Genomic DNA, 21,934 nt, shown 5'->3' with positions numbered 1-21,934 from the left:
CAGACAGTAGGCAAAAGATAAATATTGATGCCTGTAAATATAAATCACTTAATTGCTATCATCCAAGCCCAGAGAGCTCTTTCTAGCTTGCAATTTTACCATGTGCATGTTTATTAGGATAGTTATACAACTCTATGTATGAAAAGGGATGAAGTTGCAATTAATCATTAAATCTGTGCAATATTACATTGGAAAAAGAGAAGAAAGGAAGACTTAAAAGCTGAGAAGACACTAAAGATTGGAAAAACAGCAACATCCAGGAAGTTTCCTGTAGAGCTCCTAAGGAAACTGCTTTGCTCTCTCACTAATCTATCTATACCTCCTAGCAATTCTAAAAGAGCAGGTTTTGAAAGTCAGTAGAAAGTAATCAAAGAAAAATTACTAGGCTCATTGCAAGCAAATAATTGTTTCCTTTTGTGTTTGTTATGTTGATTCTTGACTACCAAATGTTTGTCTAAAGCTCAAAATATGGACAACTATGGCCACAATACCAAGCTAAAGACAGGTATGGTTCAAACACCAGAGTTCAGACACCTTCCATCCAACCACCCTCCCTTGGAGGATGCAAGGAACGGCAGCCTGCCGAACTGCTGATTTTTTTTTTTTTTCTTGGGTTTGTGAACAGCCCAAGCAGCTGTTTGGTCAATATTCGGGCAGAAGGACAGGTGAGAGAATTCGTCCTGGGCGTATGAGCAACCTGGCACTGAAGTGCTGCTACTGCTGCAATGTTTCAACCACCTTCTTGTAGATGGGGAGGGAAAAAACTGAGATCCCATCTCAAGTGCAGCAAATGCTGGACCACTTGTAAGAGGCACTGAACTATTTTGATTTGATGAGGCAAGGTTTGCCGAGAACTAAGTCAGATACTCATAAGAAAGGTTAGTACTTTTCTAATGGCTGATATTTTTGGCTAAAGCCCTTGTAATTTCCTAGGTCTTTGAGAGTGCCTGCTGATGCTGCAGACACAGCATGGAGCAGATAGACTGCACTCATCTCAGTCTTGGGAAAGAACGTAATTCTCTCTTTAAAAAGCAGACAATATTTAATTGTAATGGAATCCTTTAATGACTTCATTCTGAAAAACTGAAACTTAACATACATTTATCTGAATAATTCCAGTGGAAATTTCAGAGTACTTAAAAAAAACCCAAACAAAATCCCCACCTTCCTAATAAAGGTAAAGAATGGTGCAGTCACTTGTAGGCTGGAGTCAGGGAACGATTCAGACATTGAAATGCCACTACCTATTTGACTGCAACAATCGGAACAGCATAGTGCTAATGTAATTGGAAATACAACTGCCCATCTTCGCAAACCAGACCTCCCTGTTCTTCTATTAAAATCTTGTAACTGTATGCTAAGCATTTCTGAACACTGTATATCACAAATAAAAATACAGCACCACACTATTCAGCACTGAGGAAAGGGATCAGTCCTATTACTGTGAGTGACAGATTTCTTGGAATAACATTAAGTAACAGTGAAACCACTCCAACAGAATTTGGGAGCCCACAAAACGTCAGCAAAGAAAACAGGAAATCACAAATGAAGTGCTATGGTTATATATGAAGTTTTGAGAGACCGATCACAAGTTCTGTGAAAACACCAGAAGATATCGGAGCTCCAAGGGAGCAGAGGCAGAAGCAAGAATTACCCCTACAAGGTAATTTAGCCACAGAGGATATAAACCAAGGAACCCACAAGGTGAGGTGAGGGAAAGGGAAAAGGCATACTGAGCTGTATGCAGAGCTGCACTGCTAGAAGAGGTGGGCTTGGGGAGCACAGCTCTTAAATATAAATTCCATAGTACATAACAACACTGGTGAAAAATACACAAATTATTCAGATACCTTATGATTTTAATCTAAAATAAAGAAATTTGTCATGAAGAATATAAAACAGGCTTTTGGAAAAGCAGACACCAAGAGGAAGAGCCTTGGCATGTCTTCAGAGTGATTAAAACAGCTCTAGCTGCACATATTTTTATTTTGATCTAATCAAAGTAAACAAGAGCACATCCAAGTTGTCAACACACGAGTGCAATCTCAAGAGTAAAATATGTTGAGATGTTCCAAATCTAATACTTCTGAAAACAGAAAAAACCTGTAATATCTGTCAGTTATTTAGTTCTAAGGAAGGCAAGAATTTAATGCCAAGAATATACATCAATTTTAAAATGAGACTGAATAGTGTTTTAAAACATTTGTCTTCCTGTTGCCTTTCTAATAATGAAAAGATTGAATTCTCGTTTGTATGTATACATTTACTTTAGGATGCCTATTTTATGTAGTGTCAGACACTAGAACAGATGTTACATGAGAAAATCGTAAAGGACAGCCGTATATGAAACTGTTACCTAAAAGCTAGGCTGTCACGGGATGAATCAGTTAAATATAACCAGTGGAACCATTAGCTATCCCAAAACACTGAGCAGATATTTGCAAAAATCACGAGTCTCTCTGCTACACAAACCTACGCAAAAGAACCTGGAAAAAAAAAAAAAAGGAAATCTTCTGAGGTTAAAACTCGAATTCTCACTGTCTACTTAAGAGGACAAAGAAGTAGATATTCAAGTTTAGTAAGGAACAGGCTTCTATGAATTACAACCAAAATACAGTCAATTTATGCCTGAAGAACACTCGAAACTCTACAGCAAAAAGAGCTTCAAAAGATTTTACTTTTCCAGGCTAAGAAAGAGCACTGCACTATGCCCTCTAAATATGACTACATACATTTTAGTATTTTGCAATGTACCACGCATTACTGTACTGCTAACAGACATGTGATAGATGTTCATAAAGTTCTGCTCCTTGAAGAAAAGCAGGCATATGATTGAGGCATATGATTAGAAAACCAGAAACAGCAAGAGTAGCTTTCCAAAGATGGGCGTGACAATTCAAAATAAATATTAAAGCCTAATCAGATTCTTGTTGTGCTAGTCTGTAACACATTAAGTCCATACATGATAAATAATAATCCTATAAGCAGAAGTGATCTTTCCAATGCCTGCCTTCATTAACCAGAAACAATGCCTCTGTATAATGTTCTTGCCATATTTTCGATCAGTTTTATAATCTACTATGACCGAGAGTTCCTAAAAGAGCAACTAAATAGCAAAATCAGTTGAGGAAACTGTTGGGCCATATTTGGATTACAATTGCTGACACATTATTTCATAACCCAATTGCTCATTTCTCAGGGAGATGTTTCTTAAGTAGAAATCTGCGTAAGATCAAAACAGGTAGTCAGAGCTCAATCCTCCTGCTTCATTCACAAGTCCAAATCATGCTGATACATGTGAGATGGTGGAGCTGCTGGATGTCCTCAAGCTTGACAAGGTCCAGCTGTTTCTGCCACACCCACTGTACCCCACTCAAGAAAACCAACACCTAGAATCTCTCAAAGATACAATACAATACCAGTATGTAGGACAGGGGTGTCAGGCTTTGGCTTCACTGCAGATCATTTCCTCTCCACCAACCTCACCCAGAGAGCTCCTTTTCATCTTCTATCATAAGTCATATGACACTAAGCACTGTTAGAAAAATTAAGAGCCTTCTATTAAGCTAGAAGATGCACCCACCTCTCCTCTAAGTGTCCCACAGGTTCCTGAATTTCTGCCCCGTTTTGATTTTTGAAAGCAAAAATATGCTATTTCAACACTTCTGATAGGCATCAGGAGGACAGATTCACGGTTGGGCTGAAAAGTGGGGAGCACCCAGAGGGAAAATTTATACACCTCTGGAACCAGAACTGCAGCAGAGATCACTTAAAATGGTAAGGACACTGGGTTTGTGGGTTCCCCCACTTTTGATTGCCTTGATCATTTTACTTATATCACATATTCCCTTTCTGTAGAAGGACTTTTATCTTCTGGGAATTACATTTATATGTATTTTTTAATGCATGTGACCTTTTGGGTTCTTTACACTAGGGAAAACCAAGCCTAGATAAGGGAAAAGCAGACAGATGTTGCAATGATTTTAAAGACATTTCACAAAACTTTTTTCTCTTTTAGCAATGCTTCTTCGCATCTACTTGCACTACAATTTTTTTGAAAAGGAAATGGACATTCCACTTAAATAATGCCAGAAGAATAAAGAAACGTGGTACAAAGGAATTTATTATTTTATCATCCCCTTTCCACAATCTGTGCACATTCACATAGTTTTACAAAGCATTTAACCATGTATTATGAAGAGTAAACTGCATTCACAGTCCTATTTAATGAATTCTTTTATTGTTAAGGTATTAGTATGCTAACAAAGTAGACCAAATTTTATATTCAAACCTTGAACAAATGCAAATTAATAAAAAGCAGAAGTGTCACATTAAGTTTTAACTAGGGACATGGTGTAACCCCAACACAGGACACGCTACTGAGAAAGGGCTCCTTACATCACAATTTCACATATTTCTGAAATACTAAGTCTTTCTATCTTCAGAAGATATTTCTGCTTATTTGAAAGCAACCTTTCATCAAGTATACTTCTGAACAATGTCCAAAACCCGTTAGATCTGGATTTAACATCCAAGCACATTAGTGTCACATTCTTGATTAATAAATAATATTAATATAATGTAGATCTTACTGGTTCATTCATCAGTTTAAGACACACTTGGATTTTGATAACTAAAAGTATCCATAACCTTGCATTCTGTAGTATGACCAGGTGCTAGCAGGTGGCTTCCATTTTGCTATTTCTGGATAGCAGTTTGTATTCCCTCTAATAGAAGCTGAAGGTAAAAAAACCCAGGGATTTTTAAGAAGGGCAATCTGTCATGCTCATGTATTTTCTTCTATCTACAGACAACTTCCATACAGATCCATCAATCTGGACAGTCATGCGAAACAAATTCAGCAAAGCAATGGCAAGAGCCTTACCAACAGACACTACCAAATATTTTTAGAGCTTCATTACTAGAATATTCACAGATTAATATAATAAATTTGATTCCACCAAATCCATAGATTTTGGGAATTACTTTGCTGCTGGAGCTCAGACTTTGGATAAGAAAAAGAATGTAATTACTTAACAGTCACTAATAGTCCCATGGGCCTTTTCACAGTCACAGAACTAATTACCCTTTCAGTTGGCTAAGAAAAAATAAGCCTAACTGCCTCATCCACAACTGAAACAGCAGCATATACCACACAGAAACACTGGTAAGAAGTTCTGCAACGCACTGAGGCTATGTTAGCTTTGTAAAGGGGTTTCCCTGGCTTGTCTTGAAGAGACTAGTGCTTCCTTATGGTCCAAAATCTGTGCTTCAAACACTCCTCTCCACGTCTCGTTAAGTGTCAGACACCTCCATCTACTGTGTGACAGATTTTCCTGATGGATACACATCCAAAGAAATGCAGTGGGGAAAAAGGATTAACTATAATAGTGTTGACACTTGCGCCCCACAGTTTCAGTTAGCAAATATAAACAATAAACAGTATAAAATTATCAAAGATATGCAAGCTATGGTTAGACTATTGTTTTGCCTTTTTTAAAGCTTCAACTTTACTGACCCATCTCTCTAGGGTAAATTAATAATAATAAAAATTATAATAATATGGTAATATACAATAAAATGCATGTTGAGCTGTAGATTAAAAGTAGGTCTCTAACCCAGGGAAAGTTTTGCAGTGGATTTGGTACAGGGCTGAAATAGTCGTCAGCGCATATCTGTGCAAAATAATCTGCAATGCACCCTGCCACAGCTTTCACACATCAGTTCAGTTTACAGTTACGTGAAGAGACATTTGTGAGAAAAAGGCAAGCAGCAGCGGAAAAGATGTGCGGCACGCAACGAGAGTGCCACAACAGAGGAGAGCAGCATCTCGACTGCCGGATCTCTGCAGTCTACCCTGCCCACTCAGAACGAGGGCAAGACCATGGAATAGCCATTAGATGGCAACAACTCCAAATTACTTCCTGTCCTTCCTGCCTCTGACCCAGTGACCTAAAATAATCCACATAAAATACATTCAGTTTTATCACAGTTCAAAGGAAGCACAGACCTCGCTTCCTGTGCTAGTGTGCTTTTTAGGTGAATACAGGGCCAGAAATCCTCCCCTTGAAAGGAAACCGTTTCTGGGAGCCAGTGTTGGGCAGCTCTCCGGCAGTACTACAGCAGGAGAACATCGCCTTCTGTGCACATCACAGAACAGAAACATTCTTGCAGAAAATGAATGCATCATTTCTTTAGAAGTGCAGTGAAGATTGATCCTGATGAGATGCCTGCAGCTTGTTCTAAAGACTTTACAAGATTTACCTGTATCAGATAAATCGTCTCTGACAAAGGTATTATATTAGAAGTTGTTTAAATACTTCAGGAAATTTCTTCAGCACTGATAAACAATAGTTATTGGAATCCAGCAACAACTTCTATATTTATCTTTTTGTGTCTATATTTGTTCCATAAATTGAGTATGAAATTTTAACTTCAGAGCCTTCCTTGGCTTATACTTTTTTCTATAAATCCAAATGAAGGTCTAGATTTTAATAAAGAAGTTCAGTATCAAATTTAACTCTTTTGTACTTGACAGAACCGTCTCCACCACACACAAACAAAAAAAGAATTAAAATGCTATTTTGCCTGCATTTCCTTCCTATTCCATAATTGATTATAAAGGAGACAGCTACCAGATATTTTCTCTACCACTCAGGCTCTTTTTTACATTAGACAATCTTTGTTCTGCTTCAAGAGAAGTAGCAAGCAAAACCACTCATAAAACTGCCTTCCTGCCAGTGAAATCATAGTTTAACATAATCTATGCTAGGAAAGATGTCCTTCACTTACTTTGATAGAGGACACCTATAAAAATGTGTAAAATAAGTTTATTTTACATGCACACAGTAATACATATAAGGATATACACAGAGAAAAGAAAATAATGTTGCCAATAACATTAACAGAATTTTAAAAAAAAAAAAACTTCACCAACTCCTTAAGGTTGATACCTACTTTAAAACTTACTTGAAGTCGAAGGGGCAGACACTTAGTGGACTATCACACAAGAAAAAGCAAATTCTGATATTAGCAATAGAAACTGTTCATTTGACATTGTTATGATAGACTGATTCAAAAGTGACAGTTGTTATCTAGCCACCAGAAAGAATTTATATTCTGCTAAGTAACGTGTTGAGTATGAACAAATTTCCATTAAGATTAAAATTTTCAAATGTGTGTTCAAGCATATAATAACTTGGATAAAATATTAATCCAATAGGTGAGAACTGCTTACTGTGCTCTCTTCATACAGAATCACCTCTCTTCAGGTGGGCAATATACATAAATCCATATATTTTACTTCTTTTTAGCATAGACATTGCCTAAGTGGGTGACTGGAATTCATGCAAATATCAAAGTAGGAAAGCATTCAGTTCACAGAGTGCATTATCAGCAGTTGCTGCTTTCCTCTCCGCTTCACCAGGAAGGCAGAATATTCCTAAGGCTTGGTACACAGCAGTATAAAAATTATGTTACAGTGATATAAAAATGATACATCTATTTTCACCTGTCTATGGAAAGAAAACTTAGAGGCATGAACCTGATCATAATACAGTTGCAAAATTGTCTTGTGAAGAACACATTTTCAAAAGAGGAATACTGCACAGCGCTAGACATCATATGGAAGAAGAACCAACTTGGTGGCTCACCTTCATTTTCACTTTATATCAACTCAATTTAACACATATTTAACTGAATCAGCAGCAGAACAGCTATCAAATATACAGGGTCAACTCCTCCTGACCTTTAGGGACAGAAAATACTAAAGAAAAGAGATGTAGCACACCGCAATATTTAAGTAGTGGATGATGTGGTTGTTCACCACCTAAAGCATGTGAGCCGTGAACTGGTTGAAAAGGCAGAAAAAGGAAGACCAGAGAGTGCCTTGAATGTGTGTAAGGCTGCTTTATACACAACGTGTTTGAATAGGCTCATCACGCAAGCATAGGTTCATGAATCTATATCCCACTTGGAATAATTCTGAGGGGAATGCTGGATTCCAAACCCTCCCTGTGCTGAGGCTAACACCAAAGGACTAGTCTACATCTTGGTTACACACATTTGCAGTTCCTACATCAAGCAAACAGGAAGTTATTTATAGGAAGCTCTGCAAAGTGCAGATTGCTAAGGAGATCCCTTACATGACCGTAACGCAATCAAAACAAAAGCTGTGGAGCGACATTCCTCTTCATTATAGTGTGGTGCTAAGGTGGTACTTCAGTTCTAGATAATTACTTTTAGTCTGTCGCATAGTTTGAACACTTCAAGCCCAATATTGAGTTAGCGCCTACAGCCCAAGTCAGTGACAGAGATTCCAGTATACCAGGGACTGAGTACATGCAGCTAAAAAACAGTATCTCAAACACTCAAAGATAAAATATGCATCATCTCCAGTAATTACATTTTTTTAAAGCTTGCCATGAGTAAGAGTAAATATTTGGAAGTCACCATGCTAAATATCAAGTATCCCAACAGTTGCCTGGCTAGCTTACAAGGCACCATTTTACCCACGGCAGCTCTCATGTTTCACAATTTGAGACATTATTTCAACCTACCAGAACCACTGGACCTACTGATACTATTTCAAAGGCAAACACACTCACCTTCAGAGCTGAAACACTGAGTGAACTAGGATTTCCTAATAAAAAACAGACACCATCCCATTGCTATGAAAGCAGCTGCCAAATCTAACAGCATTACAAGAAAGTATTAAAGTTATAATCAAACCCATTACATGATTTAACATGTAATAGAGCAAACAACACTACAGCTGTATTGTTATTGGTATTTCAATATTGGTATTTCAAAGAAAGACCAAAGCTGAAGGTTTAGGAAGGTTTACATCAGCAAAGAGAGAAGTGGCAAAAACCACAAAAGGGAGGTGGCAAAAAGTGTTTCACTAGAATATGGGACTTTTTGCCTGCAGATTACTTGCAAAAATGTCTAAGGAAGGTACCTAAGATAAAAACAGATTGTCAACAGGCTTTGAATTGCAACACAGAGGTCAAAATCTCCCTGGAAAATTCCTGTGGTATACAGAATTGGGAAGGTCAAACCTCATTAAACCAGAAGCCACAAGACATTTCCTTCGTAAAAAAAAAAAGAGAGAAAGAAGCAACCATAGCACTTCTTTAGTAAAAGAATTCAATTCTAATTGTGTGACAATATGCAGAGCAATAATTAGGAAATTCCAGTTTCCAAGCAACCCCCTATGCCTAAAAGAAAAAGGACTGAAAATGTTCTAGGGGAAAAAAAAAAAAAAAAAAAAGAAGTCAGCCAGCAGTACAGCCATCAAATATAGAAATAGGCCTTTTCTGATTAAGCTAAGTAATTCCAAATTGAGAAAATCTTCTGGGAAAACAAAAAATGTAGTCATCAGAATTGTGAAAATAATTTTTAACCAAGGAAAATGTTTACATATGAGGCTCCCACAGACTAAACTAACTCACTAGTAACAGCAAAATGTTACACAGCCCTAAAAGTAGAAATCTGTAGAAATCCAGATTTTCAGCATTATTCTAGACAAATTACAGATGCAACTGCTCTCCGAATCACTAGAGTTTTGTTGATTACTCATGGAATGGTATGGCACTCTGACACATTGTAGAAAGAGAACCCTCTGTAAACCGTCATTAAAAAAAGCATGCAAACTCAGATCCTGTTAACATCTGAAAGTCCCCACCATAACAGCCAGCTCAAGACATGCTACTATAAAAATTCCTCGGGTACAGATGCTTTGTAAAATTCTAGACTTTCCATTACACATTAGCTTTTCTTCTTCAGAAAGGTTTGAAACAGATTGCTCCTAAAATCTTGCAGATTTTGTCACTCCAAAACACTGATATTCCCACTGCAGAGAAAAGTGTTCCTCGTTGCATAAAATGTATGCTAAAGGAAAATAACTTTTCAGAATGATTGGCTTATTTCACTCTATTACATACCTGTAAACATCATTAGAGAACGGGCTGTTTCAAATAGCATCCGTGCACTGCCAAGAGCTCTTTAGCAATAGTTTATATGGTAAAAGAGTACTTGGACAAAAAAGAATTATAGTGAAAGAGATTACATTTTATTTACCTTGATGAGTCATTGTGACAGGTTCTTCACTGGATATATTGTTGTAAATGACCACAGCTGTGGCATTATGTGAAGCTGCTCGCAGTATTTTCTCTCTAAATGTACAGTTTCCTCGCTGTAGTAAAGCAATCCACTGCTTGGTGTTTGGTGGAACTTGGAAACGTGTTCGAGGGTCACAGCCCAGGCGATCTGCAACTGGAATGGGAAATACATTTACACAGATGGCAATTTGTTCAAACAGGGGAAAAAAAAAAATCTAACTCCAAGTTTTGCTGAATTACTTAGCTGTTATGCACTAAGAAGCCACTATCCTCTTGTTAATAAAGCCTAAAGCTAACTGCATTCTTATGAAAAAAAGTCTAAAAAAACCCCAAGTCTTGCACACTGAAAGCTGTGACTATACATCCAAGAATCAGGCTCACTAACACAAGCTATTTTTAACTCTAGTGCAGCTAGAACAATGAATTCACATTTGAATCAATACCTGCCTAGAGGCTGAAAAACACTGGAATATGGTTCATATGCTTATAGGCATTTACAAAACAGCTGTTTATCAACCATTCTGGGGAGTATAACTTTTTCTTCCTTTCTAATACAGTCATAAATATCACTGCAGTGGGAAGTATAACTGAACAAAGGAGGTTGTGAAAAAGAGATTTCAAAGTTATCTGCCACATGCAGGCTACTGCAAAAAAGGACAATATTAAAAGCTGATCTTGTAAAACCCCATCAGCTTTTTATGTATGTACATTTTGTCTACAAGGAAGTGCATTCAAATTCATAGAAAAACAAATGGTTTTGCAAACATGACACTCAAGTTGTCAGCTAAACAGGTATTGATAGTATAAACGAAGAGTAACAGAAATGGCAAATGCCAGGTGTCTGAATTCAACAGTACGCAAAAGCTCTTTTGTCCTTTCTGATGCCGTAATGTATCCTGGAACAGCCCAAACCCACACAGAGCTTTGTACAAAAGGCACAAAATGCAACGCAGAAGATAACTTCACAGTACAGCGGCTGAAATGGATGAAAGACATTTCTGTTTACACAACTGGAAACAGAGTTTTAGTCTGATACATTGGTCATATCATTAAAGGATTTTAGAAATGTAGAGCCAACAGCAACTTACAATACAAATATATTTACCCTTTCAAATGCCAAGAGTATAAGAATCTTTGGCTACTAAAAATAGTTAGGATAAACAGCGATTCTTCAAGACATGAACAAACAATTTATTTGCATAATAGCTCTGACAACATTACAGTTCATAAGAGCAATTGAAATGAAGTGTCCCATAAAACTCTGCTTTTAAAGCAGGGAGTTTTTCAGCACAGACTATGGGATTTCAGCACAAGGTCTACCACAAAAAATATCCAGTTTAACATCAGCTGGAAACAAAACAAAAGATGTTTTTAAGCAGTCTGGGCTTAACATAGCTCAGGTTAAAACCTCTAACAAAGGACATTCAAATAGCTAAAGGATCTTTTCTGAAACAAGAAAGAAAATCTTTTGCTTGCCTAAAGAAAACTAGTGCAGATGAATCTATATTGTGGCAGTCTTACAGGAAGTTGTTGCATCTCTTTAATTTGGACAAGAAATGCCTCTCCCTGTTCCCCTGGAAGAAGGGTGGGGAGCCAGATATAAGCACATCCTTTTCACAATTGTTTTTCAAGGTTGTATTAAGACATTTCAGACATGTAGGCCTATTTACTGTATTTTTGTATTTGTGCTTTTGTTTTATACAGGGATCCGGGAAAATATGAAATATAGATGCCCAAAGCTGAATTTTATAGAGCATTTTCCTCCATTACCCTAACATTATTACTCAAATCCCTTTGGAAATTGCTTGCTAGCACTGATCCACACATGTTTTGGAGCACCGGTGCCGGCTGTCATGAACAGCAATGATCACAGGAATGCACTTTCACATCAACTGCACTTTTGTAGCTTGTCTTTGTAGTCCTAAATTTAAGAGAACAGTACATTTTTTTAAGAGGAATTATACTCCTTTTTGAAAACGTGATAGAACCATAATATGGCACGTGTGCAACCCACCTCCATGTCCTCTGTTAAGACAAAAGCACACCTCCCCCCTTGTTTGTTTTACACTTAAAAATGCGGGAGGGGAAAAGCACTAGCAGACTATGATAGGAAGTTTCTCAAGACCTGAAAGCTAAAAATCCCATCCTTCTCCAGTGAAATCATATTCAAGAATCTCAGGTGTGATACATCCTTTAGAAAACACCATGGCCATAATTCCACAGAATCTCCTCAAACTGCCAAAAAGAACTCTGAAAGTAGACACTATGGCCAACATAAGTTTACTTAAAATAATATGGGATGGATGAAGAGCAGATTATGTACAGTTTGCTTCAGTACAATCATGCTCAAAACTAAAATACCAAGTGAAAACAAAAAAGGACACAAAAATAAGTTAATGGGCTATTAGAATGAAAAACAAAAGCAATAAAGGCAAAAGGCACCTTGAAAAGGGAGGCAGCACTCTCAGAAGTCTGTTATATAGTTCAGTTTTACAAAAATTTATGTAGGCACCTTTGAATTTGTATGGCTTGAAATTTTTAGCTTAAAAACTGACAGAGAAAGTAGTAAGAGATAACAGAAACCTCATCTGTGGGAAAAGTAGTACAAAATTTTCTACCATGGCTGAGATCAAAGTCCCTCTCAGCTGTGGACAGAGCTATGAAATGTTACTGGATAGAGCAACAGGATTAGGAAATAAGATATTAAGAGATAAAAGCTTTCCAGATATAGACCAACAAACACCACTCAAACGCATACAGCACGTTATTCCTGACCAGGTGGATTCAGTATGTCCTGATGAAAATTTAACAGCTGACAATATTATTTTAGCACTATTTAAGTAATAGAAAAACATTAAGGAAAATCTGGTTGGTTTAGATAAACCTGAACAGAGTAACTGCAAGTCACTTTAGATTTAATGAAAAGTCACAACCCACTTTTCTTTACATTAGCATCCTATTACACTACAAAAATGTTAAGTAATCTTTTCACTTTTAACTAAACAAAATTCAGGAACAATATGGGAAAGTCTGAGTTTTTCTGCTGATCTTTTCAACAGACTTAATATACTCTGAAAAGAGTGGAAGTCTTATAATCACAGTCACCTTTCTAACAAGCTGGCTAAAATAAAACATCTGCTGTACACCTAACGTGCCAAGCACATCAGTTGGCATTGTAAGGGACACAGATAAACAGCATCAGCAAGAATCATCATTGATAGCTCTCCATTATCATGCCATCTATGCTCCGTTGTGCAATTAGGATCTAAAAGACTAGGGCTTGCAAATATTACCTGGATGATGTCCACGCCAGAATGAAAAGCAACTTCACATTTAATTAAAGTTATTCTAAAACAAATCACTTACACATAAAGAGATACGATCAGAAGTCACTCATGTAATTTCATCATTTCAGAAGATATAAGCATACAGAAAGCCATATACGTGTTTTGCTACAGGTGTGCTACTCTTCTGGCTTACTTGAACGACAAGTTATTTACTCCACCTTTCCTTTCTCCATGTCTACCTATGCACCATGGATATGTTGGCAAAAAAACAATTTTCTGGTAGAAGTGGCAGCCTGCTGGGTTAAAGAGCTATGTACAATATCGTTCTAAATATCTCCCTTCCTACCTTCCTCTTTACAGAAGGATCAGCTGCGATTTAAGTATCTACCATTAGGCTGCACATTTGTTTTCAACTTTAGGAGAGCTTCAGTTCCCCCTTGCATAAGACACAGGACTGCTCAACTTACATATAACTGTTTCTCCTTAAGCATTTTTTTAAATTCAAGAGCCCTTCCTGCTGAAGGACTAACGTTTGTGACAGCATTTTAGGGATTCATGTGAAAGAAATGGTTAATAATGCAATAGATCCAATCAGGCTTCCTCAACTACTGCAGAAGTACTGGCGAGCTCACGTTGGCACCACGACAGTACTTTCCTCCTCATCTTTTTCAATTGCTTGACCAGGGCCTTTAGCCTTCCCTCTATGAGAGGGATAGCCATTCTGTGGGAGCAAAAATGAAATTAATAGGTCAACTGTCAGAGGCTTTGTCAGAAGTACGCACCTGCCTGAATGCACTGTCTCCTACTTCTGAGCTGCAACTGGGTTTGCTTTCTCTTATATACCGTGCGTTTATGTTGCTCTTGAATTGCTTAGAATGCAGCTGTGACGTCCCACTTCAGCCAAGGTTGCTACATTGACTTTGTCCCCTTTTCACAGAAAAAGGCCAGTGTCATGATCCCACACCCTGGGCATTAACTATTTGATTCCTTTTTTTTTTTTTTTTTTTTTAAAGGTCAGATATCTTGATATTGATTGCATCTTAGCTAATACTCTACTCTGCGGCCAGCACCAGTTGCCAGAGCTGCTCTGTCTCAGCTACATGTACAGAAATCATTTTAAAGTCTGGCTTTCAATCACTGTAATATAATAGGTGGAGAGACACCACCAGCAGATCTGGAGAGACTTGTTGGAAAAGAAAACAGCACATGGGAAGATGCAGTCCCATGCAGCCTGGGTCCCAAAGCTTTCCCTCCCTCCAGCAGCCACTGCCCAGGCAGGTGCTATGTAGCACACCTGACTGGCAGAACAGCCAGCCTTGTGCAATGTATTAATTATAATCCTGTGATAAAATTTACAGAAAAACAATTAAGCTGGGAAATTCACAGAAGCAACACAGCAGCACTGATTGATTCTTATTTCAAGGAAGGGTACTAGTTATTTGCTATCCCATTAGGGTTCAATACATGCTATATATATCTTTTCTTTCAACATATTACTACTTGTGTTACTATCAATATAGTCCTTTTTCAAGCCACTTACAATTTCCACTTTTAAAAAGTTGTGTCAGTGAGTTATGTACAGTGATATTTTACTTTCAAGAGCTATTTCAGGTAATTGCTTTGACTAAAGCTGGCTTTAACACTGAAAAAAACTCTTTGAACAAGACGTAATCCTGTTTCAGGGAAGAAGTTAAACAAAAGAAAAATCACTGAAGCTTAGAAGAATACTGTAATAGTCCAGATTTAATCTTGTTAGTTCAGTAAGTATACTACAATTATGGCTGTAAACTCCAATATATAACCTTCACTTTTGTTATCAATTAAGGACTACTAATTAAGCTGGATACTGAGACCAATGGTAAAAGATGGATGCATGGCACAAGATTTTTCTTCTGCTACTCTACTGATGTATTTGCTTTGTTGCCTTTTCCTAAAGCTTACCGTTTTGGATTCTGGGCCAGAAAGGAACACAAGATTCTGTCTGAATGTTACCTAAAGCTCTGCAGTTACCAGGAAACCGGCATTTTAAACCTTCTGCAGCCAAAACTTGTTCACACAACATGTTTATGAAGTGTCAGATGCTACAGAATCCTACAGTTACAGTACCATGCCAAGATATACCTCCATTCCTAACACTGTGCCAATATTGTTTCTTCCCCACTTCCACCTCTTTCTAACATACATTTTTCCTCAAATTCTCAGTCTCCTTGCCCAGCCACAACCCTACTACCCCATCAGCTGAGATCTCCCCTTTCTACAGGTTCTTTCTCCAGCTCAGCTTTCACACAACCATCATCCTCCCAACATGACCTCTGGACTCTGGTCCCTTTCCATACCCCACCTCACCCCCTTGTTCCTGACCTATTGGCTCAGTGAGTCTTAATGTTTTCAAGTTTGGCTTTGAGTGTGATGCTACTTCACTTCCTATCAGTCCCATCTCCAGTCCTCATCACCCTACCCACTTCCCTGCTACCCAAGCCAGGTGCACAGCACCTCACCTCCTGGCAAGGTCCAACCATCTATGAGGGACTTAGAGAGCACACAGAACTGATGTTTCCAGTCCTCAACTGTGTGTCCAAACCCAGAATGACATGCAATAACCCAGGCTCATCAGTTGCAGAAGAGCCCTGTTCACCATGGAGAACATTTTTGAGGAAACTAAGCCACAAAGCAGTTTCTACCAAGGACCAAGTTTTCAATGGCTTCTAGCTTGGCTTGTCAAAGCTGACATGTAAAGGTCAGCCCCACGACTGATGTCAGGCACCTAATACCAAAGAAGCTTAAAAGCAGAGGTCACTGAAGTGGCACAGGGCTGAACACTTACACGGTGATGTACAGGCACTGCCATGAGTACCTAGGCAGCTACTGTGAGATGTTTGGGCTGAAATGCATGGTTCCAGAAAGTCACAAATAACTGAGGACGAGACTGAATGAGAAGTGCTCAGTAACCTCACTGAAAAGATGATATAAACCTGAACTAAACTATCAGAAAAGCTGCAGCAGGCTGTGAAGATGCATTTTGCTATCATCCTTCCATGCACAAGAATATTTTTTGATTATCTGCAAGCATTAATATCCAGAAGCTGTTTAAAACGCTCTTCTAGTAAGAAATTATTTAAGTCATCACAAAAGATTAACAAGTTAGAGGAAGAAAGAAAAGGAACCTGAAGCGTAAGAACGGAAGAGAGATTAAAAGAGAAACTCTGCTGCTACTGTGCATTTAACGCGCTTGGAAAGATCCGCATACACAGGTGCTGTATTTACATCCAGCAGCCAACTGTGACCCACAGCTCGCTGGAGCTATGCTTTCAGAAGTCACATTCACAAGCGGTCACACAAATTACTGCCATATCACTTCCAGGGGAACATTGCTTTTGAAAGCCAGTATCAATTTCATACAAGGGTCTATAAAAAGAACAGGGAAAGAGTTTTAATACATGTATTAACATGACAGGGTTGAATTCAATTAAAGAAATTCTGCTAAAGAGACAGGAGAAGTGATTGAATATTTCATTCTGCACTGAGATTTAAAGGATGGGTAATCACATGGGACTGGCAACTTCAAAAAGTAGTATATAAAATACTGGGCATATTCAAGAACACAAGTTAACAAAAAACACTGCAGAGCACAACACTTAAAATCACAGGCTGTGCTATTACAAATGGTGTATCCTCAGCAGCAGATCACTGACCCCAAATCTTGAATTAGTAAATGAATTTATTTCCCTGCAGGCAACGAATAAAGCATCTTAACACAGCATTCAAAAAACTTGACATTAAGGACATTTCAGCTATAAAACATGGATGCCCCTGTCAACACCATCAAGGTGCTAATGGATCACCCACGTGGAAATTTCAAGAGATACCCCATGAATGGGTGAATGCCTGACATCAAAGCAGTTTCAAAGTCAAGGTATCTTCAAACACAGTTGTTAACAGTTGTAGAGTCCTTTTCCTCTTATGATACATGAGAACCGGGGTAGAGCATTTACTGCTCTAACAGCTGAGGCTGGTACTAGCTACTCACGTTCAGAGTTGTTAGAAAAAAATATTTTGCAAGAAAGTTCTACAGCAATATTAACAGGCTGATAAAAAGGCATTAGAGCAATTACTCTGCGCAAGACAGCATCATCTTTTACCAAATCTAGATATAAAAAAGCAGAATATAAACATAAGACCCTTAAGTGTTCAAGAGCATCTTAACTAAAAGCATTAAATATTCCAATCTTTCCTACTGCATGAAATATTTTTAAGCCACATGAAGCACACCTCAGCAAAATTAAAATAAAATGTATACTATATAACAACCTACATAGAACAATTCAGAACTTTAAAAGAAGACAACTGCTGCATGTTTGCTTTAGCAGTCTTCTGTCGACAAACAGAAGGACAAAACTGAATCTCTCCAACAACTGATGGCAAAGCTTTATTGATGGCAGCATGTCAAAACTGCAGAAATCGAGGTCTGCAATTTCACGATTCCTGCTGTGCTTCTTCACTGAAGTTATTAATCATAATACTTAGCAGTAAGGTATGAAAATGCTGTTTATGGACTGCTCAGAATTTTATTTAGCTCTTCTCTCATTATTAGCTTCCTGTGAAAATGCTGTCAGCCTCCCTCAACGTTTTAATCTCACTTTAGTAAAGACCATAACAGAAGAAAGCAGAGAAAGTTACAGAAGCAGGTTAGAAAGTAGTATCAGAAGTTTTGCTTGACAAATAATACAGCTACTAAAAAAATCAAGTGCTTTGATACCTTGCATATATTAAAATTTTAAAAACCCTAAAAATACTACTTGCAGTAACACTGTTAATGTGCCTAACACTTTCAGGACAGCCTCCTGATTTCATATGGCATTGGGGTGTGTGCATTTAAGTGCGGAATACCAGGAAGCAGAAGAAAGGAAGACTGAGCATATTTGACGATAGCTGACTCAGAGCATAGTGAAGGTAGGATCTGAAGTACAAATGGTAATCATTTTACAGTAGACTTCCTGTTTCCTCACCCTTCCACCCAAAAATATGTTGTATTAATATATGCTAGTTAATACTTTGTAAAGCTAATGAAACCAAGCTTCAATGAAACTGGCAAGCACGTGCTGATGCACAGTCTGGTTCACAGAAGCTTACAGCAGGCTGCATTTTGTTCCGCAGCAGCAAAGTATTTTCCTGATCTTAACATTTAGTAAATTCTCAAAAGCTTTTAATAATACAGTAGTTCTGCGTTCTCATTCTTTTAAAAAACTCTTAATACTCATCACTTGGAATCTAGTTTTAACTGACTACATTATTTCCCTCAATGCATTATTCAGAGGTTTACTGTCCAGGAGACAGGTTGGGACCACTGTGATCCATCAAGTGGTCCATTTCTTAAAGATGGCAGTTTAGATAATGTCAAGGGTTTTCAAAATAAGATACTACTAAAACCACACCATTATGACTGAAGCTATTGGTTTCATTTCAGGCAATAGACAAGATAATACTCTCACTTGTTTAAATTAGCATTCTCTATAAACCCCAACATTTGTCGAAAGCAATCTGTCACAACAGCTTCAATTAATAATACAAAAACTTATTTGAAAGCAGTGTTCAGTACCCCTCAAACAAGCACATTTTGGACTAGCCATGAGATGCTCGATGGCTTCAGTCCTTCCAAGCCTTGACGGACAGCTTAAACAGCATTTTTAAGAAACGTACACTGAGCGATCATGATTTCATGCAGCAGCAAAAGCCATCCAGATGCCTATCACAGCCAGATAGCGATGCAGCTGTTCTGAGATTCATGGCAACGCTGTAACCAAATACTGTTAACTCTCGCCACCGACTCTCTGTCATTAGTTTAGAAATAACACTTTCATCGCTCAATACGACCAGCCTACTGGGATCCATGCTGGAAAACACATTATGCTTTGCAGAGTCGTTATGAAAGCCAGAACTCTGAGAGCATGGATTTTTTTTTTTTTTTTATTTTCCTCTGGGCAAGTTCTCCCTCCTCTTTTGTCAGAGCTCTCTAGGAAAGTCCGAAAGCTCAGACAAAGGCCAACCACCCTGTAAAGGAGGCACCCGACGGCTGCAAAGGACGCGTTACCTCCGTTGATGGGGACGGGAGCCACCAGCAGGCCCTTGACATCCACTTTGGGGGAATCCTGCCCGTAGCGGCCGCGGTCGATCCTCAGCAGCGTGGGGCCGCCCCGCTCGGGGCTCAGCACCGTCACGTTGATGAGGGCGGTGTAGTACGCCTGGCTGGCGTTGTCGGCACCGGCCGGCCGGACCCGGCAGTGCCAGAGCAGCAGCAGTAGCAGCAGCAGGACGGAGGAGCCGCCGTTCCGGTGCTGGCGAGCCCACCGCCAGCTCATCTTCGACTCCTGGCGAGCCGACGGCCGTCACCGGTTGCCTCCGCCGCTCCCCACTTTCTCTCGCGGCAGCGCCGAGCCCCACACGCCCGGGTGTGTTTTATCCCATCTGACAGCCCAGGAGCGGAGAAAGACCGAAAGCAGGCGGAGGGGGGAGGAGAGCACGGGCTCATGCCATGGGAGGAGCCAGGGGAGTCATGGCAGGTCCCAGCCGAGTCCGATCCGTACGGCCGCGGCCCCGGGGGAGGCTGCTCCGGGCTCGCCCCGCTCCGCCGGCCCCTCAGGGCGCCGCGCTCATGCCGCCCGCCCGCCGCCGCGGGGGGAGCCCCGGCCGCCCGCCTCTACCCGTGCCGGGCGAGGGGAGGGGAGGAGGCGGGGGCGGCGCCGCGGCCCCCTCCCCGCACAGCCCCGCACAGCCCGGCGCCGGCCCCGAGGAGGCCGCCGGGAGCAGCCGCCGCCTCAGTCGCGCTCACACACGGCCGCGGAGCTCGCCTCAGGCTCGGCTCGGCGCGCTGCCTCCCTTCACCCCGGGGCTCGCCGCCGCCTTAGTGCGGCGGGCGGCGCACCCCGCTGCCCAGCCCGGCGGCCGCAGCCGGTGGCCGCCGCTCCATGCTCCGCTGCGTCCCAGGGACAGCGGGGCCCCCCTCGCCTTCAACCGCCGGCTCCGCAACCGGCGCCTCGACTGCAGCCCGGCGCTCCGCACACTGCGCAGGCGCGTCACGCCCCGCCCAGCGCCACGAGGGCGAGAGGCGGGGCTGCGGGCGACAGCCACACCCGCGGGGAGGCGGGGCTAGTGGGGGGCGGGCCCGTGGTTATGACGTCATCGCGGGGCGGGGCGGTGTGGAGGAGGGCGGTCATGGTGGTGGTGGCGCCGGGGTGCGCTCCGCTCCTGGAGCTTTACCGACGTCTATGGGGAGCGCGTGGCTCTAGTGACCCGCAGGTCTTCAAGGAATTCTATCTAAAGACACGTAGACCCTCAGCGTCTTTAATTTCCAGATCAGGAGCGCCGACCATCAAAAAGATACAAGAGATGGTTTAAAAGCGTGTCTGAACCGAGGGGACAAAGGGCTGGATGTGTGAAAAAGAGGTGGGGTGTGTTCAGTCTGTGCAGTTAATGCCACAAGGGCTGCTGGGGCCAGAACAGCACAGCCTCTGTCAGAGTTTGGTCACTCCTACCTAATGTGGAGTTAGTTCTGGCGTACAAAAATGGGAAATCTTACAAATCCTTAAATGTTGTTAATAGATATTAATCCCATGAAATACTGTAAAACAGGACTTGATGAATTACTCTCTTTAACTAACATCATAGTTCTAAGGATTTCGGCCTCTTCAGAGATGTAACAAAATAATGTAGCGGCCTCAGATTTTGAAAGGCAAACTACCTGTAAATTACTTAAGGCAAAGAAAACAAGTACGGCAAGGCTGTGAGGATATTTTCTAAATTTCTGAACAAATAGCTATACTGCTGTTCTTTTGAGATACGGTCTCCTTGGTGACTTCCTCAGCTGCTTAGGAACGCCCTCTGATAAGCCTTGGTGTTTAACCTAAGCATCTTATTAAACTGTTCTCTTTGGAAGGTTTTGTAGTTTATCCATTTGTGATGCACCTGGTCACATATGCGTGTAAGATAACACCACCAACGCACAGTCTTTTATTTCGTTGAGATGCAAGTGGTGGGTCTAACCCTGCCCTTGAAGAGACCCATGCCAATCCCAAGGAAAGCAGCAGGCTTGCAAAACTGCATCTCGGAGCAGAATGGACTCTGCTAAAGGCACGTAGTGTGTGGCCGTGTAAAATCCTGTGAGAAGCTGTTTATGAAAAGCTCTATAGAAATGTCAGTACAATCCAGGAAATGTTTCTGAAGCAGCAGCTGAATGTTCTGCTTCCACTTTTTTTTCATTTAGTTTTGCCCTTCTTGGTAAATGCTGGGTGAGGAACCCCGTGCCATTAATGTCTCCTCACAGCATTTCACCCAGCCTTTCACTCCAACCAGAGGGTGAGAGTCGTGGCAAACACAGTGAGACTGCACCATGCAGAACATGTTTCAGAGCCGTTCTTCTTGCAGCGCAGAGAGTAGTTTGATTTTTCAGCACTAAGAGCTCTGCATCATTTTAATGCCAAGTCATGTGTTTTATTACTGAAATGTCCTCAGAAGGGGCCAGGGAATCCTGAA

General features: G+C 40.4%; 1 protein-coding gene across 5 annotated transcripts in view; it reads right to left on the bottom strand.

The window, feature by feature from the left end:
* Positions 1 to 20,447, bottom strand: part of RNF130 (ring finger protein 130) — a 54,366-nt gene extending 33,919 nt beyond the window's left edge. For 4 of the 5 annotated variants that reach the window (XM_074883280.1, XM_074883279.1, XM_074883283.1 and 1 more), the window contains exons 1-2: positions 19,497 to 19,895; positions 10,081 to 10,275 (exon numbers count right to left, since the gene is read on the bottom strand). In XM_074883280.1, the coding sequence (XP_074739381.1) occupies positions 10,081 to 10,275; positions 19,497 to 19,764 (463 nt within the window). In that variant the 5' untranslated portion in view covers positions 19,765 to 19,895. Of the gene's footprint in view, positions 1 to 10,080; positions 10,276 to 19,496 lie in introns of all 5 variants that reach the window. The other variant, XM_074883282.1, reaches the window with a different exon arrangement.
* Between the last annotated feature and the right edge of the window lie 1,487 nt (positions 20,448 to 21,934).

This window comes from Strix uralensis, chromosome 14 (genome assembly GCF_047716275.1).
Source record: "Strix uralensis isolate ZFMK-TIS-50842 chromosome 14, bStrUra1, whole genome shotgun sequence".
Classification (NCBI taxonomy): Eukaryota; Metazoa; Chordata; class Aves; order Strigiformes; family Strigidae; genus Strix; species Strix uralensis.
Note: the sequence above shows the minus strand (reverse complement) of the source record. Positions and strands in the feature narration are given on the sequence as shown.